This window comes from Podarcis pityusensis, assembly GCF_964106645.2.
Source record: "Podarcis pityusensis genome assembly, chromosome: 8".
Classification (NCBI taxonomy): domain Eukaryota; kingdom Metazoa; phylum Chordata; class Lepidosauria; order Squamata; family Lacertidae; genus Podarcis; species Podarcis pityusensis.
Window position 1 is genome coordinate 26,171,491 of NC_138033.1, and position 19,117 is coordinate 26,190,607.

The following is a 19,117-nucleotide window of genomic DNA, read 5'->3' on the forward strand; positions in this document are numbered from 1 at the left end:
CTCTCATATATTAAAGATTTTCTTGATTTACAAAAGTGTTTGCAATGTCTCTCTCTTGTATTCCCCCCCCCCCCATGTAACATTTTTACAAATCAGTTTCATTTGTTGAGACATTAGGAAGAAAAGGGGGAAAGAGGGGGATGTGGAGGTGGAAAGATGGGTGGGGGTGGGGTCGGGTGGTGATGTTTCTATTTTACTTAATATATGTGGGGTTTTGTGTCAGTGTTGCTTGTGCAGGTTCTTTGCTGTTCGCTTGTGTTCCTTTGGTGGTGAGAGAGGTTGGGGTTGGCCTAGGGTGTGGTTATTCATTTGTGGTTGGCTGTGGTGGTCTTTGTTTTCATGTGGGTCTCTCATATATATAGAATTGATGGGGGGGTTGGGGGGGAGGCTGTTGTCCCTGTCCTATTTTATCCCTGATTTTGTATTGGATGATGCCGTATTAATATTGTGTTGAGCTCTTAAGAATTAGAATTACAGAACTGGAAGGTATCTTGGAGGTCATCTTGTCTAACCTGCTGATCAATGCAGTTTCCTTGAACTGTGATTATGCTTCTTGCCTATCTTGACTGAGGGATGGGGCATGGAAGCATCTGGATTTTGCACAGCTGGAATGGAGGCTGGTACAAAGATAAGAGTCCACTCCCCTGTGCCTCTTACCCTGCCCAACACTGTCATGGACTGGGAAAGTAGATTTTTCAGCAGTCAACAGTTAGTCTGCTCCTCGCTCCTGGACTCCCACTGGCGACACTGACCTAGAGATAATTTCATTACAAAATTCACCACCGCCCCTCCTCAGTCATGGACCTCCTCTCTGTGTATTCAGTTTCTGCCCTATCAGAGAAATGGGCTCCCCCCACAGAAGGCTTAGAGGTGTGGCTTGTTCTGTTTGCATGGAAGAGTAAACAGGGTCATTTCATTCCAGATCTTTGTGGCATCTTGTGGGGCCAGTGAAATCTTCCATTTATTTTTCAGGGAAATCACTTGACCCTCTTCAAAACATGCACACAAGTCCCCCCAGCCCACTCTCACAGATGTGAGATCTTCCTGGGAATCATTGACCAACGTCAATAAAGATATCTCAGGAAATTGTTCTTTAAGTTGAGCAACAGACATACCTGGTTTTTCAGAGGCTCTTTGCAAGGCTGGTCCAGGACTAAGGATGGGGGCAATATCCAATTCAGTTTGCATTTAAAATGAATTTACCTAATTTGCACTTTCTGAAATAATATGAAAAATGGAAACAAAGTCATCCTTCGAAATTCAGGCGTCTCTAAATTTTGCAATTCAGTTGTCCAGGCAAGTCAAGTAATGTGTTGAAAAACACATTTGCTAGTGTAAAGTGTGCATATCAGTGCACATATTAGTGAAAATAATTTACCCAAATGAATTATGCTAGGGGATATTTCTTTACATAAATATGTAAAATTGCATACAACTTCCCTGTTTTCCATTAAACAATATTTTCACTCCCTCTCCCAACTTTTTAGCCAATCAGAAGGATTTCAATTCCCCCTTAGTTGCCAGGGTTCTAGGCTGAAGGGCAGAAAGGAAGTTCAGAAGAACAGCATCCCTTTAATATTTAAAACTTTCACCTGGACTAATGGTAGCTTCCTGTGTTTTGTTCCCAATTTCCAGCTGACAAGAGTTTTGCTATAAAATGTAGGTGTTAAGCAGTCTAAACTGGATTAGTCTTTGCTAGATGTGAAACATTTTCAGGATGCAGAGGCTACTGGGACCAATAAACAACCACGCCTCTTTCTCAGGGACTTGAGTTTCTCTCCATAAATCTGTGAACCTCTAATGTCCAAAGGACAGCTTCAGGCATTAACAGGTGGATGCACGGCTGGTTAGTGTCATTGGGTTCTTCTTTTTGATCTCCCACCATCTAGGTTGGTGTCCCCCACTGCCTCTTGCAGGAGTGAGTGGCATAATTCAACTATGCACTGCAGGAAGAACTACTTTCTTTTATCTGTCATGAACCTTCCAACATTCGACTTCATTGGATATCTATGAGTTCTGGCATTATGAGAGCAAGCGAAAAACATTCCTCTATCCACTTTCTCCATGACATGCATAATTTTTGTAAGCTTCTGTCATGTCACCTTTTAATTGCCTTTTCTCTAAATTAAAAAGTCCCAAACGCTGCAACCATTCTTCACAGGGCAGTTGCTCTATCCCCTTAATCAATTTGGTTGCCCTTTTCCAAACCTTTCTTCTGAACCTAAAATATCCTTTTTGAGGCAAGGTGACCAGAACTGTACACTGTATCCCTTCCCTCATGATCTCTAGTATGGGATTTGCCTTTCTCACAGCTGCTGCACACCAGGCCAACGTCTTCATTGAGCTATCAACTATGAGCCCAAGGTCCCACCATAAAACCTGGTGGTCTGTATTCAGTTTGGTGGGTCACACAAGCCCTGCAGACTTTTTACTCTCAGTGGATACAGATCAGAGAAGAGAGGGCTGCAGCTTTGAGACATGGGCAATGGGGCTGAGAGATTCCAGAGCCAACAGTAATAAGAGGAGGAGATGTTAAGAGTCTGTGGACGGCAGCCTGTGCTGGAAATAGCAAACAATTTTGTTGAGTGCTTTGAGTTTAACCCTCGGTTTTCTGGAAGTCAGGGGTGACAGGTGGGCTCATGTTGCCTGTTTAACTCCCTGGAAAGTGTGACTGTGTTTACACAACGATGTCTCCAATTTCTTTGTCCCAAAAGACACTGCCGGCTGCAGCAGAGGAGAAAAATAATATACATCCCTGGAAGTTGACTTCCCAGCCTTCGAACAAATTGTCCTCAGCCTTGTTTACAGACCTCTCTCTGGAGGGGTCACCCCTCCCCATGTGACAGCATGTCAGCCTTTAGGAAACACGACCCTCTTCCCAACTGATCCTGCCCGCCAATGCACATGTGACTCAGATGATATAAATAGAGCAGAGGAGCTGTCTCAGACAAAGTGCAGAAGCCCAAAGGTTTGCTTGAAGGGTCAGCACACACAGTTCTAGAACCCAGAAGCAGACGGTGAGACCTTCCGCACGGAGCCTCTCTCCAGTCGCTTAGAAAAAGAAAGGATATAATTTGGACGCACCGAAGGGGGCAATGGATTACCAGTCAAGCATCATCCGGGACTCTAACCCCATGGAGAATCTGGAGAAACAGTTGATTTGCCCCATCTGCCTGGAGATGTTCTCCAAGCCTGTGGTGATCTTACCTTGCCAGCATAACCTCTGCAGGAAATGCGCCAACGACGTCTTCCAGGTCAGTAGGCGTCCTAGCATTGTCCAAGGTGTGTGTTGGGACGACGGGGGTGGGGAGGGAGTTGTGGGTGTGTTTTAGATGAGGGGGGAGCAGCGGGGAGTTATGCCACTTAAATGTATAGATCACCCCTGTGCAAAAGAAGAAGGGGGAAAGGGCAGAAGATCTGGGTTCATCCACAAACAATATCCCCAGTGTGGTGTACATATCTCAGGCTTGTGGATTCTGCTGGGAGGGGGGCAGTTACCAGAACCCTGAGGTCCCCCCTCCCACGTGGGTACAAACTAATAGCTTCACTAAGCTACAGTTCCCAGCACCCTTAACAAACTACAGTTCCAAGGATTCTTTGCGGAAGCAATGAACTGTAAATGTGCTTCAAATGTACAGCCCACATGCTCCTATCCATGCTTATTCAGAAGCAAGTCCCACTGATTTCAACAAGACTTCCTTCCAATAATGCTTGCCTAATACAGCAGTCTTTGACAGCCCTCCTCACATGTTATTCATGTGCAAAACCTAAGTGTACAGAGCAGGGAAAAGGAGCCTCAGTCCCAGGGGCCAAATGCAACAGCCCTCCTCACATGTTATTCATGTGCAAAACCTAAGTGTACAGAGCAGGGAAAAGGAGCCTCAGTCCCAGGGGCCAAATGCCTCTCCCTCTGGCCCTTGGACCTCTCCCAGGTCCCACCATTCTACAGCCACACCCCCTGTCCCCAGGCCACGCCCCTCACTGGCACCGCTTTGCAGCCCCTTGGGCGCTTCTGCCTGGTTGGAATGTGCCCTTGAACTATGATATTGTTTCTTGCTTTCCTGGAGGGTGTGTGTGAGAGAGTGTGCATTAAAATGAGCCAACAGCAAAAATTCACCTGTGTTGCTCCACCCACTTTTGCCTCTGGTCCCGCCCACATTGGAACACCTGGCTGTGCTGGTATACCAATCACACGGAGCCTCTTCTAGAGAGCAGGAGCTCATGTGTTGGGCTTTTGTCTTCCACTAGATAAAGTTGTGAAGAGCCTACGTCACCCTGTCATCTTTGGGTGGGACTTTGTATCTTAAATTATAGACCTATATGTCAATAGCAACAGAATTTTCTATTCTGTTACAAGTCCCTGTCACTTATTACCATTCATTATATTCTAAAATGGTAAATGCATGAGCCTGAGGGATAGCTCAGTTGGTAGAGCATGAAAATTAATCTCAAGGTTGTGGGTTCGAGCCCCATGTTGGGCAAAAGATTCCTGCCTTGCAGGGGGTTGGACTAGATGACACTCATGGTCCCTTCCAACTCTACAATTCTATGCTCCTCTAAAGCCATTTAAAATTTTAATACCCTGTTTGTTAGAAGCCGCCCAGAGTGGCTGGGGAGGCTAGGCCAGATGGGGTATAAGGAATAAATTATTATAAAAGTTTTCACAGTCCTAAGTGTCACATAGTAGTCTGGTTCATCCAATATGTACTTTCTTATTTATCCACTTATACAACGAAGAATGGTCTCCATCATAGTGTTATCTACCTACACATACTGAAAGGCCAAGGTGCCCCTTTAATATGAGTGTGGAAAAGATTTCCCCTGGCTCGAGAAAACCAAGCCCTTTCCCCAGAAGGACCCAAGGCTACCAATCAGGTTGTCAAATGAAACATTGCCATTTTCTAGTTGAAAATACATAAATAATCTCAACTCAACCTTGGTGCTACATGGCCTGGAATTTCCAGCAGGGAAATAGCTGCTTTAGTCCTTTGTGAAGTAGCCAAGGTGGTGCCCACCAGGTGTTATGGACTACAACTCCCATCAGCCCCAGCCAACATGGTCAGGAAAGATGGGAGCTGTAGTCCAACAACATTTGGAGAGCACCATCTTGGCTAGTACACCTGCCTTAGACTTAAAACTTTATTATGGGATTCACTTTTATGAACGAAAGGAAGTGCACTTCCAATCCACAAAAGTTTATGCCATAATGAAACGGTTAGTCTTTAAGGTGTCACAATATTATTTGATGTTTCATAGAATGATCCAAGTTGGGCTCATCTCTGGCTACTTCCAAGCACAGTTCCGTGTTCTTATTTCATCCCTGAACAGAATGTTATGTTCTGAAATAAATCACCCTCTGCCCAATCACATTAATGAATGAATTGATTTATTGACTGAATAACTGGAACAACAAGATGAGCCAGCATTGAGCAAACTCATTAGCAGCGCTGTGCAAAAATGCAAAAAGGAAACGGAAAGGATATACTGTATCAAAGTACTTTAGTTGCAACATGAGTTAAATATAATGAAAATCGCGATAACTGTGAAATATCCTTCATTACTTTTGCCAGGGGTCTCATCCCCTTGAAAATTCAAATACAACCCCTTTCCAATTTCAGTTTGTGTGAAATGCGCCAAGACCACTTCCCAAGAGATCCAAGAGAAACTGTGGCCAGGAGCCAGTTGATAAGAGTGCTGGGCCTTTAGGGGGCCTGTTTTACTTCTGACACCGCCTTTCCAAAGTGTGTTGATCGTTGTTGCCAAACCTCCAAGGCAGCAAAACAAGGAGAGGCAGGAAGGAAAACCCAGGGGCAGAGGAGAAATTGGATTCTGTTTGCTGGGACAGGGGGATTAAAGTCTTCCAAAAGGTCTTACAGTTTGACAGCCAATTGCGGAGGGGAAGGCAGGGACTGAAGTGCTTGTTGAAACCCAAACCAGAGCTGTTGTTCCTTTATTATCACCAAGAGCTGCTTCTCGCAAGATGGCTTCCTGCGCAGGCATAATTTCCATCCAGGAAAACCCACATGGCCACTGGGTCATGTGACAAATACATGTGTGAATGTGTCACTTGTAGGTAGTGTGAAGAAGCAGAGTTTTAGGGAAAGCCGGTCCACAGTTTTACCTAATGTGTTTTTGTGCATCGCAACAGTCAGATAAGGGCAGATTTCAGAGGATGCTGGTGTTTCAGGTCTCATGCTGCTTTGGAACGTGCAAATTTGATATATTATCTTTTAAATGGGAACTGAATTGACTTTCTCCCCCATCTCTGGCTGTCACAGAGTTCTTCCTTTATGATCATAAGACCCTTAGAACAGCTCTCCTAGATACTCTGAAGGCCCACCCTAGCCCTGCATTCTGCTCCCACAGCGGCCAACCAGATGCCTCCAGGAAGCTCACGAAGAGGGCAAGACAGCAGTGACCCTTTCCTGTTCTTGCGCGGCAGTAAATGATATTCAGTGGCATACGAGCTCCAAAATCTGGAGGAGGCTGAGCAGCCATGGGTAGACTTACAGAATCCTCCTTCCCACCGGCATCCATTTTGTACTGCTGGCAGTTCATGGTACAGTCACAAGAAGCTATTGTAAAAAAAATTAAAAAATAAAAATTATTCCAACACTGTTTCAGCTCCTCTTAAATAACAAAACCCTTCTTTCCCTTATAAGCCCCCACTTTGACTGAACCATCTCTAAATGCTCTGCTAAAGAGGACTGGAGCAAGTGGCCTGTTCCTGTGAAGGGTTTTCAACCCATTCAGATCTGCTCATCAATAGGATGGAAATTAATCAAGGGCTGGAGCAGATTCTCTCACAGTCATTCTCTAATGGATGTGATTTGCAGCAGGCACAGGATGGACCAAAAGAAAGTACTTTACACCCCACACGCTTAGATGGGCTTTTAAAAAGGAATTAGATCAGGGATAAGGAACTGGGGAACTCCAGTTATTGTTGCACTCAAGCTCCCATCAGCCCCTGCTAGCATGGCCAATGGCCAGGGATGATGGGAGTTGTAGTACAGCAACATCTGGAGGTTACCATGTGTTGTCCATCTCTGGGTCATACAAATTCATGGAGCATAGACTTAAAATCAGTGGGTATTATCCGTGATAAAGTGTGGGGCACCTTTCACACTCCCGAGGTTGCTCAGCTGCTTTGGACCTTAGTCATATTCAGCAAAGCTATATTTGCATTCTTCAGTTCTTGTCTTTGTAAGTTAGGGATGGGGATGGAAATCTGTCACTTTCAGTTTCTCATGTTTCTAATCTTAAATTCGATTCACATTTCTGCAGCAATTTGCAGTTGTTATTATTTTAATCCTCATGAAAAGTCTTCAGCATTTTAGTGTAGATCAGGCACAGGCAAACTCTGGCCCTCCAGATGTTTGGGACTACAATTCCCATCATCCCTGACCACTGGTCCTGTTAGCTAGGGATGGTGGGAATTGTAGTCCCAAACATCTGGATGGCTAGAGTTTGCCTATGCCTGGTGTAGATCTCTCCTTATATACACATTTTTTGCAGCTTTGACATGTGCTCATTTTTGCAAGCAATTTCTCCTAGTATAATGCATTTTTGTATGTTTTCTTCACCAATACATTCATTTTTATGCACATTTCCCCCTTATATATGCATTTTTGTTACACTGGTTGTTGAACTGCATCAGAAAATTTGGAGGTGTGAGTTTTGAAGGATGGCTGTGTTTTGGTTCTCACACATTTTCAGAAAGTGCAAATTGTGATGAATTCAGCTTTAAATGTGAGCCGAATCAAACTTCTCCTGCATTACTAGTTAAAGCAAGAATGGTGAAGCAGTAGACCTCCAGGTGTTATTCAGCTACAACACAGGTGGGGAAATCTCAGCATCAGGAAGACATAGGTTCTCCACTCTAGATCTAAAAAGACATGTTAAATAGATAACATGCAACTATGTAATTGAAAACCTAGCTGTGGCCACTGATCTCCAGCTCCAATAGAAAGGTTGTTGTTGCAACAGTTATAAAAAGGGTCTTCTGGTTGGATCATCCACTTGGTTTGTTGAGCTTGGCCAGTTTTCCAATGTCATGCTCTGATACAAGTGCAAAGCATGATGGGGTTTTCCCATCCCATAAGGACAACTATGAATCATTCTTACAAGCGTCACCAGATAACTGTGATGATACTTGAATAGCTGAGCCCTCAGGTCATCTTTTCCAGGCCAAACGATGGTAGGATTGGTTGTTTTGTGGGGTCCTTTGCAAAAAAAATTTTTTTTTAAGCTTACTGAACTTTGCCCTTACATTGTTGATGGTACTTGCAGGCTGCTAACCCATACTGGCAAACGGCCCGGGGGACTACCATATCAGGGGGACGGTTCCGCTGCCCCTCCTGCCGCCACGAAGTCATCCTGGACCGCCATGGAGTCTATGGCCTGCAGAGGAATCTACTGGTGGAGAACATCATTGATATCTACAAGCAGGAATATACCAGGTTTGTATCACAGCTGTCTTCCTCTTGTTTGCCATAGCTCAAGGGGGAAGTCATAGCTCAGAGGTAGAGCATCTGCTTTGCAAGCAGAAGATTCCACATTCGATCCTCAGCATCTTCAGGTAAGCCCGGGAGACGCCTCATCCAAAACCCTGGAAAGCTACTGCCAACCAGTAGACAATACTGAGAGAGATGGGATAAAGGTAGCTTCCAATGCTTTGAGGGAGAAGCACGGCTGTCACTCATATTTGGGAAGGATCCGTTTGTTAGAAAGCGGGCAGAAAAAAGCAGACCAGTCGAGGAACACTGGGAGGACTATAGGAACCCAGCACACATGCACTGATCCATTTCCATTAGAGGAAGTGGAATTTGGGTGGATTAGAGAGGTATCTGAATATAGTAGGGGAGGCGCTGATGATGCTTTGTGGGGGAGCGGGGTGTCATTAAGTCCTGCCCAGAGTGAAGAAATAGCATTGGCTTCCCAAAATAAAATCAACAGCTCTGCAGAGCCAGAGCTAGCTTCTTGGACACTTTGGCACGCACAGAAGCAAGGTCTAAACATAACCTCAGTGTGGAGGTTAATATTAGAGAGGAGGTGGGAGTCAGTCCAATTCCTACTGTACAAAGAGATGGCCAGGGTCTCGTCTCCATTACCTTCATGTCAAATCCATCCCCCATTATATTCTTGTAGAGAAGCTGGTAAATGTGGACTGGATGAGGTAACAGTTAAGTAGATTTGTAGCTGATTGACAAACCCAGAGAGTGCTCAGTGACGGTTCCTCGTCACCCTGGGAAAAGGTGACAGGGGGGTGCCACAGGGTTCTGTCCTGGGTCCGCTGTTGTTCAACGTCTTTATAAATGACTTGGAAGAAGGAATTGAGAGGATGCTCATCAATTTTGCAGATGAGCAAACCAGTGTGAACTGAGCACACGACTATCCTTTGAAATCTGCACTTCTCCAAATTTTGTGATGCAGTTCCCCATTCAAAAAGCATGCCAAAAATGAATAGATGAGTGAAAATGATGTACAAAACTACATTATATGGGGGAGGGGGAAGCTTGCAAAATGCATATATTAGGCAAGATGTGTACAAAGATGTATAGCTTAGAAGAAATGCGCACACACAAAATTTGTGTGGACTTTTTAAAAGGAAAAATTGCTAGTTGATGTGGAATTGGAATAGGGAAATGAGAAGCAGAGAAAGACAGAAATTGACAGATTTGTGCAGCTCTGTTGTAGCGGTTGGTTGCTTGCTGATGAAGGAGAAACACACCTGAGCCACTGTTCCCATTTAACCAAACTCACATGTGAACTCTGGCTTTATTCCCATAAATAAAAAGATGCCATTAAGATGAGAAAAGAGGAGGGAATATGTGTGCTTGTCTTTAAACAAAAGTCCATTATCTCCAGGACTATGAGTCTCATCTATCCAACTGGCTTCTTTTGTGTTTTCTCCAGCCGACCCCTGAAGAAGGGAAACCACCCAATGTGCAAGGAACACGAAGATGAGAAGATCAACATCTATTGCTTAACTTGTGAGGTGCCCACCTGCTCCATGTGCAAAGTCTTTGGGGCTCACAAAGACTGCGAAGTGGCACCCCTTCAAAGTGTCTTTCAGGGCCAAAAGGTACCAGCTGTTGCTTTCAATGGCTTCACACTCGTTTTCAAACTTTTTTTTTTCAACTTTCTGCCTCCAGAAAACGCTTCCCCCCATTGGCTGACCTGCAGGGGGACTCCAAAACCCTTGCCCTGGAAACTCTCAAGTCATTGAACCTCAGATCTAGGGGCCAAACATGGCCCTCCAGTCGTCTCCTTTGGGACTCTCCCTAGGCTACCTCTATCTTTTGCACCTCTATCCAATTGCCAAAAAAAGGGACCCTGCTTCTTTCACAATGTAAATAAATATATAACCCTACTGAAACCTCCCACGCATGGCTGGCTTGTTGGTGGTAGGGCATAAGCTGTCTTTCAAGGAAGCTGTTGTTCACCATTACTGATCTTCTCATTGAGGAATCCTTGATAAGCTTCAGAGGAATCTCAGGGGGGAGTCAGATCATTTTTTATTCCAGAGTTAATTGTCTTATTGATGAGTTGTGGACTTTTAAGATGGCAATGGACATTATTTCATGTGTGGCAAGCCAGACCTGCTATGTTTTGGTACCCACCTTCCAAATGGGGTCCTGGATTTCTGCCCCAAACTCTACCTGGATGGACACTACCACATTAGAGCAAAAAGGGGACCCATTAGGAAACCTTGGTGCGTTTCACAAGGACAAAAAGGTTCAGTCCCTTGACCTTAGAGGGGTTCACATCTCATTGCTTGGCATGCAGATAGAGCAGGAGGGAGCATCTCCCATTTGGGTTGAGAGATGATTGGAGACATCAGGATGTGCTGCGCTGTGCCTTTCAGGAATAGCCTTTGACCGCTAACACAGCTGGTATGGATATACACAGATGACTGCAGTCTCCAAGCAGCCACCAGCAGATTATATTTAGAGTCACTTGAGAGCCGCGAGGCGGTGGTGGACCCCTCGGAAAGGCGTTCAGTCCCACGGGAGCAGCTGTGAGCAGGGTTGGGTGGCTGGAGGTCTTTTCCCTGGGCTTCTTGGATGGGTGCCATGGAGACTGCATGAATTCTCTCACAGGAGTCAAACAAATCAACCACTGGGTCCCTTCCCCACTGCAAGCACAGCGAAGGGCCATAGCTCAATGGTAGAGCATCTCTTTGGCATGCAGAAGGACCCAGGCTCATTCCCCAGCGTTGAGAGTAGAACCCATGTGTGGAAGTTGCAACTATAAAATAAATAAACCTGCCATGCAGGGATAAGTGGATCACCTAATGGCTTCGTCACCATTCACAGTTCACGGTGCAACTCATCCTTCTCACCACAAAGCTAGGTTGAGCTTTGGCGTAGCAAACCAATGTCAGTTGCACTGTTTGAGTCATGATAGGGACAAAACAACTGCCCCAAGGCCCACTCACCCAACCAAGCCAGGCCAAGCTGTGCATGGCACATTGTCCATGTGAGAGCCACAGTTCAGACAGCCTTTTGGATCCTTGGAAGGGGGGGGGGGTTGCCTAGCGGCCAGGTGACAAAAGACCATCTGTGCTGGCTTCTGCTTGGTGAAAAGCCCGTTGTCTCCCAGGGGCTGAAAGGATCATGTGAAGGTGCCTTCAGAAGCCATCAGGTCTACAAGGTATTGAATTTGCAAGGAGCACGAGGAGAGGGATTTGCACAAGCAACCACTGAGCTGAGGTTTTCTTAGCAACAATCTCTGTTTCCTTAAGAAGCCCTGCCTCATTCTTTCAGAGACAAGGGGTCTTGGGCTGTGGTGTGCTGGGGCAAATGGCACCTTGCTGAGTTAATAATGATAATGATAAACGTTTTCTGCACTGTACAACCCCCCTCAAGTCCCTGCCACCAGTTTACAGTCTAACGAGACATGACATGAAAGGGAAAGGGGATAGAGGAGAAAGGGAAACAAGCCAATCTAGGCTGGAGCTGTTTGTATTACAAGACACACACACCCCCAGCCCTGTCCGAACCCAAATTAGAGGGTTCCTCTTTATCTCCTCTATTAGGAGCTTTCATTTATTCCCATAGCCATCCCTTCTTTCACTATTATCCAGAGAAACAGCATGGCATGCCCTTTCTCTCGAAGGAGAAGGAGCATGCAGGATTCCAATCTATTTTTGTTGCCTTCTCTCACACACAGACGGAGCTGACCAACTGCATCTCTATGTTGGTGGCAGGCAATGACAGAATACAGACGATCATCAACCAGCTGGAAGAGTCGTGCAAAGCCACTGAGGTGAGGAATGCAACAAATGACTGAGCCCTTGGAAATCTGAGCGGCGGAAGGGAAACACAACTCTGAGATGGCTGGTGCAGGTGTTGACAGGGCGAGGGGTGGGGGAGGAGAAAGATGTCTGCTTTTCTCTGAAGTTCACTGGCTTCCCTCTTTGTCCAAATCTGGGCAGCTAAATCAGGGGAGAAGTCTACTACTCCATTTAGACAAAGCAGTCGCTGCAAACCCACCATGTTCCTCACCCTCACTTGTTTCCTCTCAATCCCTGGCAGGAGAATGGCCGGCAGGTCAAGCAGGACTTGTGTGAGAAGTTTGAAGCCCTCATTGCCACTGTAGAGGAGAGGCGGAGTTGGCTGCTGGAGCGCATCTCCAAGGCGCAAGAAGAGAAAGTTGGCTTCATGCAGAACCTCATCCAGCAGTACAAAGACCAGCTGGAGCAGTCGAGCAAGCTGGTGGAGAGCGCCATCCAGTCCATGGAGGAAGAGGCAGGAGCTGCTTTTCTCATGGTGAGGCAAACTTATGGGCAATTATGGGGAGCCTGTGGACCACCAGGTGTTGGTTGGACCACAACTCCCATCATAACTAGCTATTGGGGTTGCTGGTGGGAGCCCAGCGACATCTTGACAGCTATAGGTTCTCCAGCCCTGTGCTAAGGAAGTGGAGTGGGTGGCCAACTCCTCTTTGTCTTCTGGCTGGAGACCAAGACCAGATTGCCCTCCTGCTCACTTCCATAGCTGCAAGAAACTCAGTGCAGCAGGCCTTGACAATCGTAATCATAACTGCAAGATTTTCTTTGATGACCATTGTGGGTCCATCACTGGCAGTAGAGAAGGATGGCTGCCTGCACATCAGGAACCTTTAGCTCTGCCAAGACACTGCTTTTCTACTGGAAGTAGAATTTAAAAGGCTGGTTCCACATGGGGCAACATATCATTCCATCCATGTCCAGCAACAGCCATCCTCCTGGCCTCGATCAGGGGTGGGGGAACCCCGCCGGCCAACTTTGACAGATGGGCCGGGCAACCCAGCTGTCAGTCAGATGACACCATTGTGATGGCAGATGACTCACAAAGCAGGTTGCCCTGCCCACCTGCCAAAATCCCTTGCGCAGGGTTCTCAAGATGGCTACCTGTTGCTGGAGGTGCAGCAGCAGCCACATAGAACAGCTCACAGAGCCATTTGCAAGTCTCCTCAAGGGTGGAAAGGAGCAGCACAGGGGGCCTTCAAAGAGCACTGCTGGGAGCAAAAAACTATTTACATGAAATGGAAACTGCTTTCCCCTCCTTGAGCAAGCCATCCCCCTGCCACCTATCAGCTGATGGGTTATTGGGAGCCCTCCTTACTTCAGCAAAGGAACAAGTGGGAGCCCATTTTAGTCTCTTGATCGTTCCTTTGTAGCCTCACCCTTCCCTGCTCCACACTGTGCCACCCTCTTCGCTGCATCTCCCTCCTTCTTCCAGGAAGCAGCAGCGACTCACCTGCCAGGCCAGGTAAATGTCTCCACCCCACCATCTACTATTAAATTCTGCTGAGTGCCAGCACCAATCACAATTGAGGGAGAGTGGGACTTTACCCAAAATAAGTCCAAGGGAGACTTTGCATATCCTTTTTCAACTCTCCACCTGCTGCTTTAGGAGACCCAACTGGCCTCTAGATCAAAATATTTGAAAAGAATCACTTAGCATATGTCAAAAGCCATATAAATGCTATCTCAGTAGTTCCGACAACAACCCTGGAAGGTAGGCCACTATGAGACTAAAGGAGAGACACAAGTTCTAATCCCCCTTCAGCCAGAAAACTCATTAGGTGACCTTGGGCCAGCCACTATCACTCAGCCTAACCTACCTCATAAGGTTGTTGTGAGGATGAAATAGGAAGAGAAACCATGTATGTTGCCTTGGATCTCTGGAGGAAGGACAGATGATCAAAGCAGGTCAAACTTTTAAGATACTGCCACTAAGGGGGGCACAGTTTTAAAGTGAAATGTCTTTCTCCACTAATGATCACTCTCTGTTTTTTCCCCCTCCCCTCCCTGTTTCTTCCTCATTCCAGTCTGCCAAGCAGCTCATTAAAACGTAAGTCCTGGAACACAATTTTCTAAATTGCAGCTTCTGTGTGCAAATTCTTCTGTATGCTGTTCTTCTCAATGAATACAGGATCCTAATGAGAAGCTCTCTCTGATTGAAAGCTTAAAAACAAGGCTCCTTTTCAGAGCTGACCAGCTTAGAAGGGGTGGGCTGTTTTTTGTTTCTTTGCTGAGTTGTAATACTCCTGCTTGCAGAAATTGAGAGGCAGAATAAAGATCATAAAGTATGCTTGGTTCGGTTTGCATTAAAGGTGAACCTTCCATATCCCCACTTCCTCTTGTTCCGCTTCTTCCACACACCCCACTCCAGAAAACTTCTCTTTAGTGCTCTATCGGAGCAAACAGCAATTTGGGTTTTCTCTGGATTGATGTTTGCTCTGATTTAACACTAAAGAGTGGGTTTTCCCTGTGAATGGAGCAGGGTAAAGGAAAAAAAAAGGCTCAAACCCATGCCTAGAAGGTGTGGGTCAAGTGGGAAACTGCTTGGACCCCTGCTTTTTAGGCACAAAACAATCGGAAGTGTGGATCAACCCAATAGGTGAACCAAACCAAAGCCATCCATTGAAATAAATTTCAGGATGAGTTATAACCAAAATTAAAACAACACAATGGGTTAATGAAGTTCTGGGATAACTCATCTGGGAATAAGCCCCACTGAGCATACCTGTAGGACTTACTTGTGAGTGAATTACACTGCACAGGTGCAGTCCTCTACCTACTTACCTGGGGGTAAGTCCCATTGAATTGAGTGGGGATTAACTCTGAGTAGACATGTATATGATAGCATTGGGAAATGCACTAAGAGCAGGAAGAAAAAAACATCTCTTTCCATCCTGTTTTCTCCGTAGAATTATCGAGGCATCGAAGGGTGCTCAATTGGAGAAGATTGAGCCAGGTTTTGAAAACATGGATTATTTTACCATAGACCTGGAAAACATTGCAGAAGCCTTGAGAAGCCTTGACTTTGAGGCAGGTATGGTAAATATGGCACCTTTTCAGTGTTCTTGTCATTTAAAGAATCTTTCCCCTCCAATTAAAATTAACAACAACGACTTCCAAAGTAACTTATAGATCAATAAAACCAAGTCCAAGTCCCTACCCCCAGAATTCCAAAGATACAACAGAAATGGAAACTAGATGAGTCAGTCACCAATACAAAACATCGTTACAAGTCATCTCTCAAGCTATACTAAGTACTACTGCATGCCAGCTGTCAAACACCGTCTATCAAATACTGACACCAAATTTCCTTCAGGGTTTCCTTGAAGGGGTCACATGCAGTTATCAGATATATGGTGCATGCCCAGTAAATATTGAAGATATGTCAAGTGTTCTCCTGAGCAAACATTCATAATGGAAAATTTGGCAGAGAAAATTCCTCTTGTGTCTCAATTGCCTCTCCCACCTGCTCTGTGGCTAAGGTCCATTGCTCCCTACTAAGGACAGCTGCATCACCTTGTTTTCTGTTATTAGAGAGGTTGAACAGACTAATGAAACTGCCTCTACCTGAAAGCTACTTGCAAAACAAAGATAAAGGATTATTAGCACAGTTAGAAATAATAACTAATATTTTCAAATACTGCCCCTTTAGGCACAAAAGCTTTTCAGAGAACCCCATGCATTGTTCCTTATGAAGAAGAGATCACAGCTCAGTGGTAGAGCAGGTGCAAAATATTCAGAGTGTCCCAGGTTCAGTCCCCAGCATCTTTGGGTAGGACTGGAAGAGACTTCAACCTGAAACCCTAGCGAGCCCCTGCCAGTCAGTGTAGACGATACTAACTGGGCAGACCAACAGTCTGATCTGGTCTAAGTCATCCTTCTGTGTTCCTTTGAAAGGATGGTTGCAGTGAGCAAACTGCTTTCCTCCCAGTGTTTTCTGCGAGGGACCATAGGTCAGGGGCAGAGCACAGATTTTTCCAGAAGGTCTCCAGTTTGGTTCTTGGCATCTCTTGTTTAAAAGGGATCTGGTAGCAGGAAGTGGAAAGACCGTAGTAGCCTCAGCCACTGCCATTCATCAGAGTAGACAATAGGGGAGCTAATTGTTGGCTGTGCACACACCATACATTTAAAGCACACACATTCCTAAAGAATCATGGGAAATGTAGTCTGTTAAGGGTGTCTGTGAGGGGTGAACTACAACTCCCCTGATTATTTTGGGCTGGTGGTGTACTCTAAATGTATGTGGTGCGTTTGCAAGATCCTTCCTAGCTGAAGTCCTGGCATCAAATGTCAGTGGATGGTTCCTTGGTAGAAAAGGTGGTTCTAAATCTCCTGCATTGTTTATCTCTCCGCCCCCCCCCCCCCTTTTAAGATGAGGAAGATGAAGAGGTGAATGAGGAAGAAGAAACAGAAGAGGGAGACCCACAAGATGAGAAGGTGGATGGTACGTGCATAACTGGAGCAAGCCTGAGCAAGTGAAAGAGAAATGTGGCTGTTGAGAAACTCTCTTAACTTTGGCTGCTCAGTTTCCACGTTCTTGCTGAGGACTGGTGTTTGCGTGGCACCTTGAATCATGGCAGTGCTATTTTCATTTCAATACCGTGAGGGGGAAAATGGCTGCCATTGATGGAGGCAAGAAGATTCACAGTGCAATGGCACCCTGTCACTGGAATGCTGTTCTCAGCAAAGAACACAGGCTAGAGGAAAGAGAGGCCCCATCTGAACTATACATTTAAAGCAGTGTCAGACCACTTTAAACAGCCATGACTTCCCCCAAAGAATCCTGGGAACTCTTTGAGAGCTGCAATTCCCAGAGTTCCCTTGGAAGAGAGACTGATGACCAACCCCCTTCCCAGGGCACTTTGGGAATTGCTCTGGGAGGGGAATAGTGCTCTGTGTAACTTGGGGTGAACTACAGTTCCCAGAATTCTTTGTGTCAGTCAGTCAGCCAGTCAGTTTTATTGCACGTAGCCAAAGGCTGCTGCAATGTACACAGAATCATTCAACAATTAAAAGAAAATATACTGGATTGATAATACAAAAATATTATCAAGACATTACCTATTCTAAACAGAGCTATAAAAGTACCTTAACATACAAGTTAAGACATTAAACAATAACATTTATAAGCTAAAATTATCACATGGTCACTAATATGTTAATTAATACAATGTGCAATTATATTCAGAGTTTGGTGATAAAGATGAATTCTTTGTGGAGAGCTAAGTGGTATAAATGAGCTTTAAATGTACAGTGTGGATGGAGAAACATTCTTCCCTGTTACAAGGCAATTGCCTCCAGCTGTTGGCCATGTTAGTTGGGGCTGATGGGTTTTGGGGTCCAATAACAATTGGAGGGTCCACACATTCCCCATCCTTTCCTTGTGTACTAAACTGGTTTCACTTACATGTCGTTTCCACCTTTGTTTGTTTCAGGTCCTCAGTAACGAAGGAGGAGGGGAAAATGGATTCCAGAGGGGAAGGAGAAATTCTGCCTGTATGGACTGGGAAGACTTGGGGAGGGGGAGGAAGAGGGGTGTAGTGGGGTGGGACGCCCAAACTGAATGCCCAACAAGCAATGAGGAAAAGGAGCAGGACGCAGTTCAGCTGAAGAAGAGCCATTTGGGATGTGGAATTCTTGGCAGTCCAGAAAGAATACTTGCACAAGGACACTTTTATACACGGGTGCAAAAAGGAACCTTTCATACATTTTATATGTTGTTGGTGTGTGTGTTTTTGTACATAATTGTCATGCACTTGAATTTTTTTTTGTAAAGAAAAAAAGATAAGCTTTTTCTCCCCTCAGGTTTTTTTTTTGGGGGGGGGAGGGAGCATTCAGAGCACCCTTCCGCAGACCGAAGGATGCCAATTCTGGGAATTAGTTAGAGTTTCTTTGCACTGCTTAGACTGTTAGGAAAAATGGAAAAGTTTTAGTGTTAGTAGACCTTAGCTAACCAACCGTACCAATAGTTTTAGTCAACTTTTTTGATCTAGGAAGAAGGATCTGATAAAAGAATATTATCTGCTTCAATGCCTGTAGCTGAACTTTAAAAGGTGTCTGCCGATTTTACTTCTTTGTTGTATATAGTTAAAATAAAATGAATTCCAGTTTTATCTCAATTGGTTATTTATTTCAGCCAATCAATCTCTATTATTATGATCACAGATCAGCCACTAAGTTACAGTCAAACAAATGCAGTTTTCAGGCCAAGAAAAGACTATTAGGAAGAATTACCAGTACTTATTTAGAATATTTATAACCTGCCTTGCAAACAAATGATTCATACTTAAGTTATAATACTAGTGTGGGAAACTTTTGGTCCTCCTCTAGATCAGGGGTGGCCAACTCTCAAGAGACTGCGATCTACTCACAGAGTTAAAAACTGGCAGTGATCTACCCTTTTTGGGGTTCAGGCCAAAGTTGTTGAGCTTCTTTGTGGGGAGCCAGTTATTTGCCGGTGATCTACCACAGACGTCCAGTGATCTGCCGGTAGATCGTGGTCTACCTTTTGGATGTGCCTGTTCTAGATGTTGCTAAACTACAACTCTCATTAGTCCCAACACACAATGGTCCTGTGCCATTTATTTATTTATTACATTTGTATACTGTATACCCTCAGGTCTCAGGGCAGTTCACAATATAAAATCCCAACATCTGAATATAAAATCACAATATCAAACTACAAAATACATTACAAAAATAAGAACAGCCCAATGATCGTCCCTTGCCAACACATTTTAATAATGGCCTGAGCTTGTACTGGACAGAGGCTTCTGGCTCTAAGGCTTTATAGGTCAACATCAGCATTTTGATTTGGGCCCGGAA

The 19,117-nt window shown here is 45.1% G+C and overlaps 1 protein-coding gene across 2 annotated transcripts; it reads left to right on the forward strand.

The window, feature by feature from the left end:
- Window positions 1-2,931: 2,931 nt before the first annotated feature.
- On the forward strand, window positions 2,932-18,405 carry TRIM63 (tripartite motif containing 63). Of its 2 annotated transcripts, XM_081016823.1 has the most exons (9): window positions 2,933-3,254; window positions 8,290-8,459; window positions 9,916-10,084; window positions 12,175-12,270; window positions 12,540-12,773; window positions 14,320-14,342; window positions 15,202-15,326; window positions 16,665-16,736; window positions 17,728-18,405. In XM_081016823.1, the coding sequence occupies exons 1-9, from the start codon at window positions 3,096-3,098 to the stop codon at window positions 17,736-17,738; spliced, it is 1,059 nt and encodes a 352-aa protein (XP_080872949.1). In that variant the 5' UTR covers window positions 2,933-3,095; the 3' UTR covers window positions 17,739-18,405. The 2 variants fall into 2 exon arrangements, with proteins under 2 accessions (XP_080872950.1, XP_080872949.1); XM_081016824.1 differs by lacking the exon at window positions 16,665-16,736 and having other exon boundaries at window positions 2,932-3,254.
- Window positions 18,406-19,117: the final 712 nt, after the last annotated feature.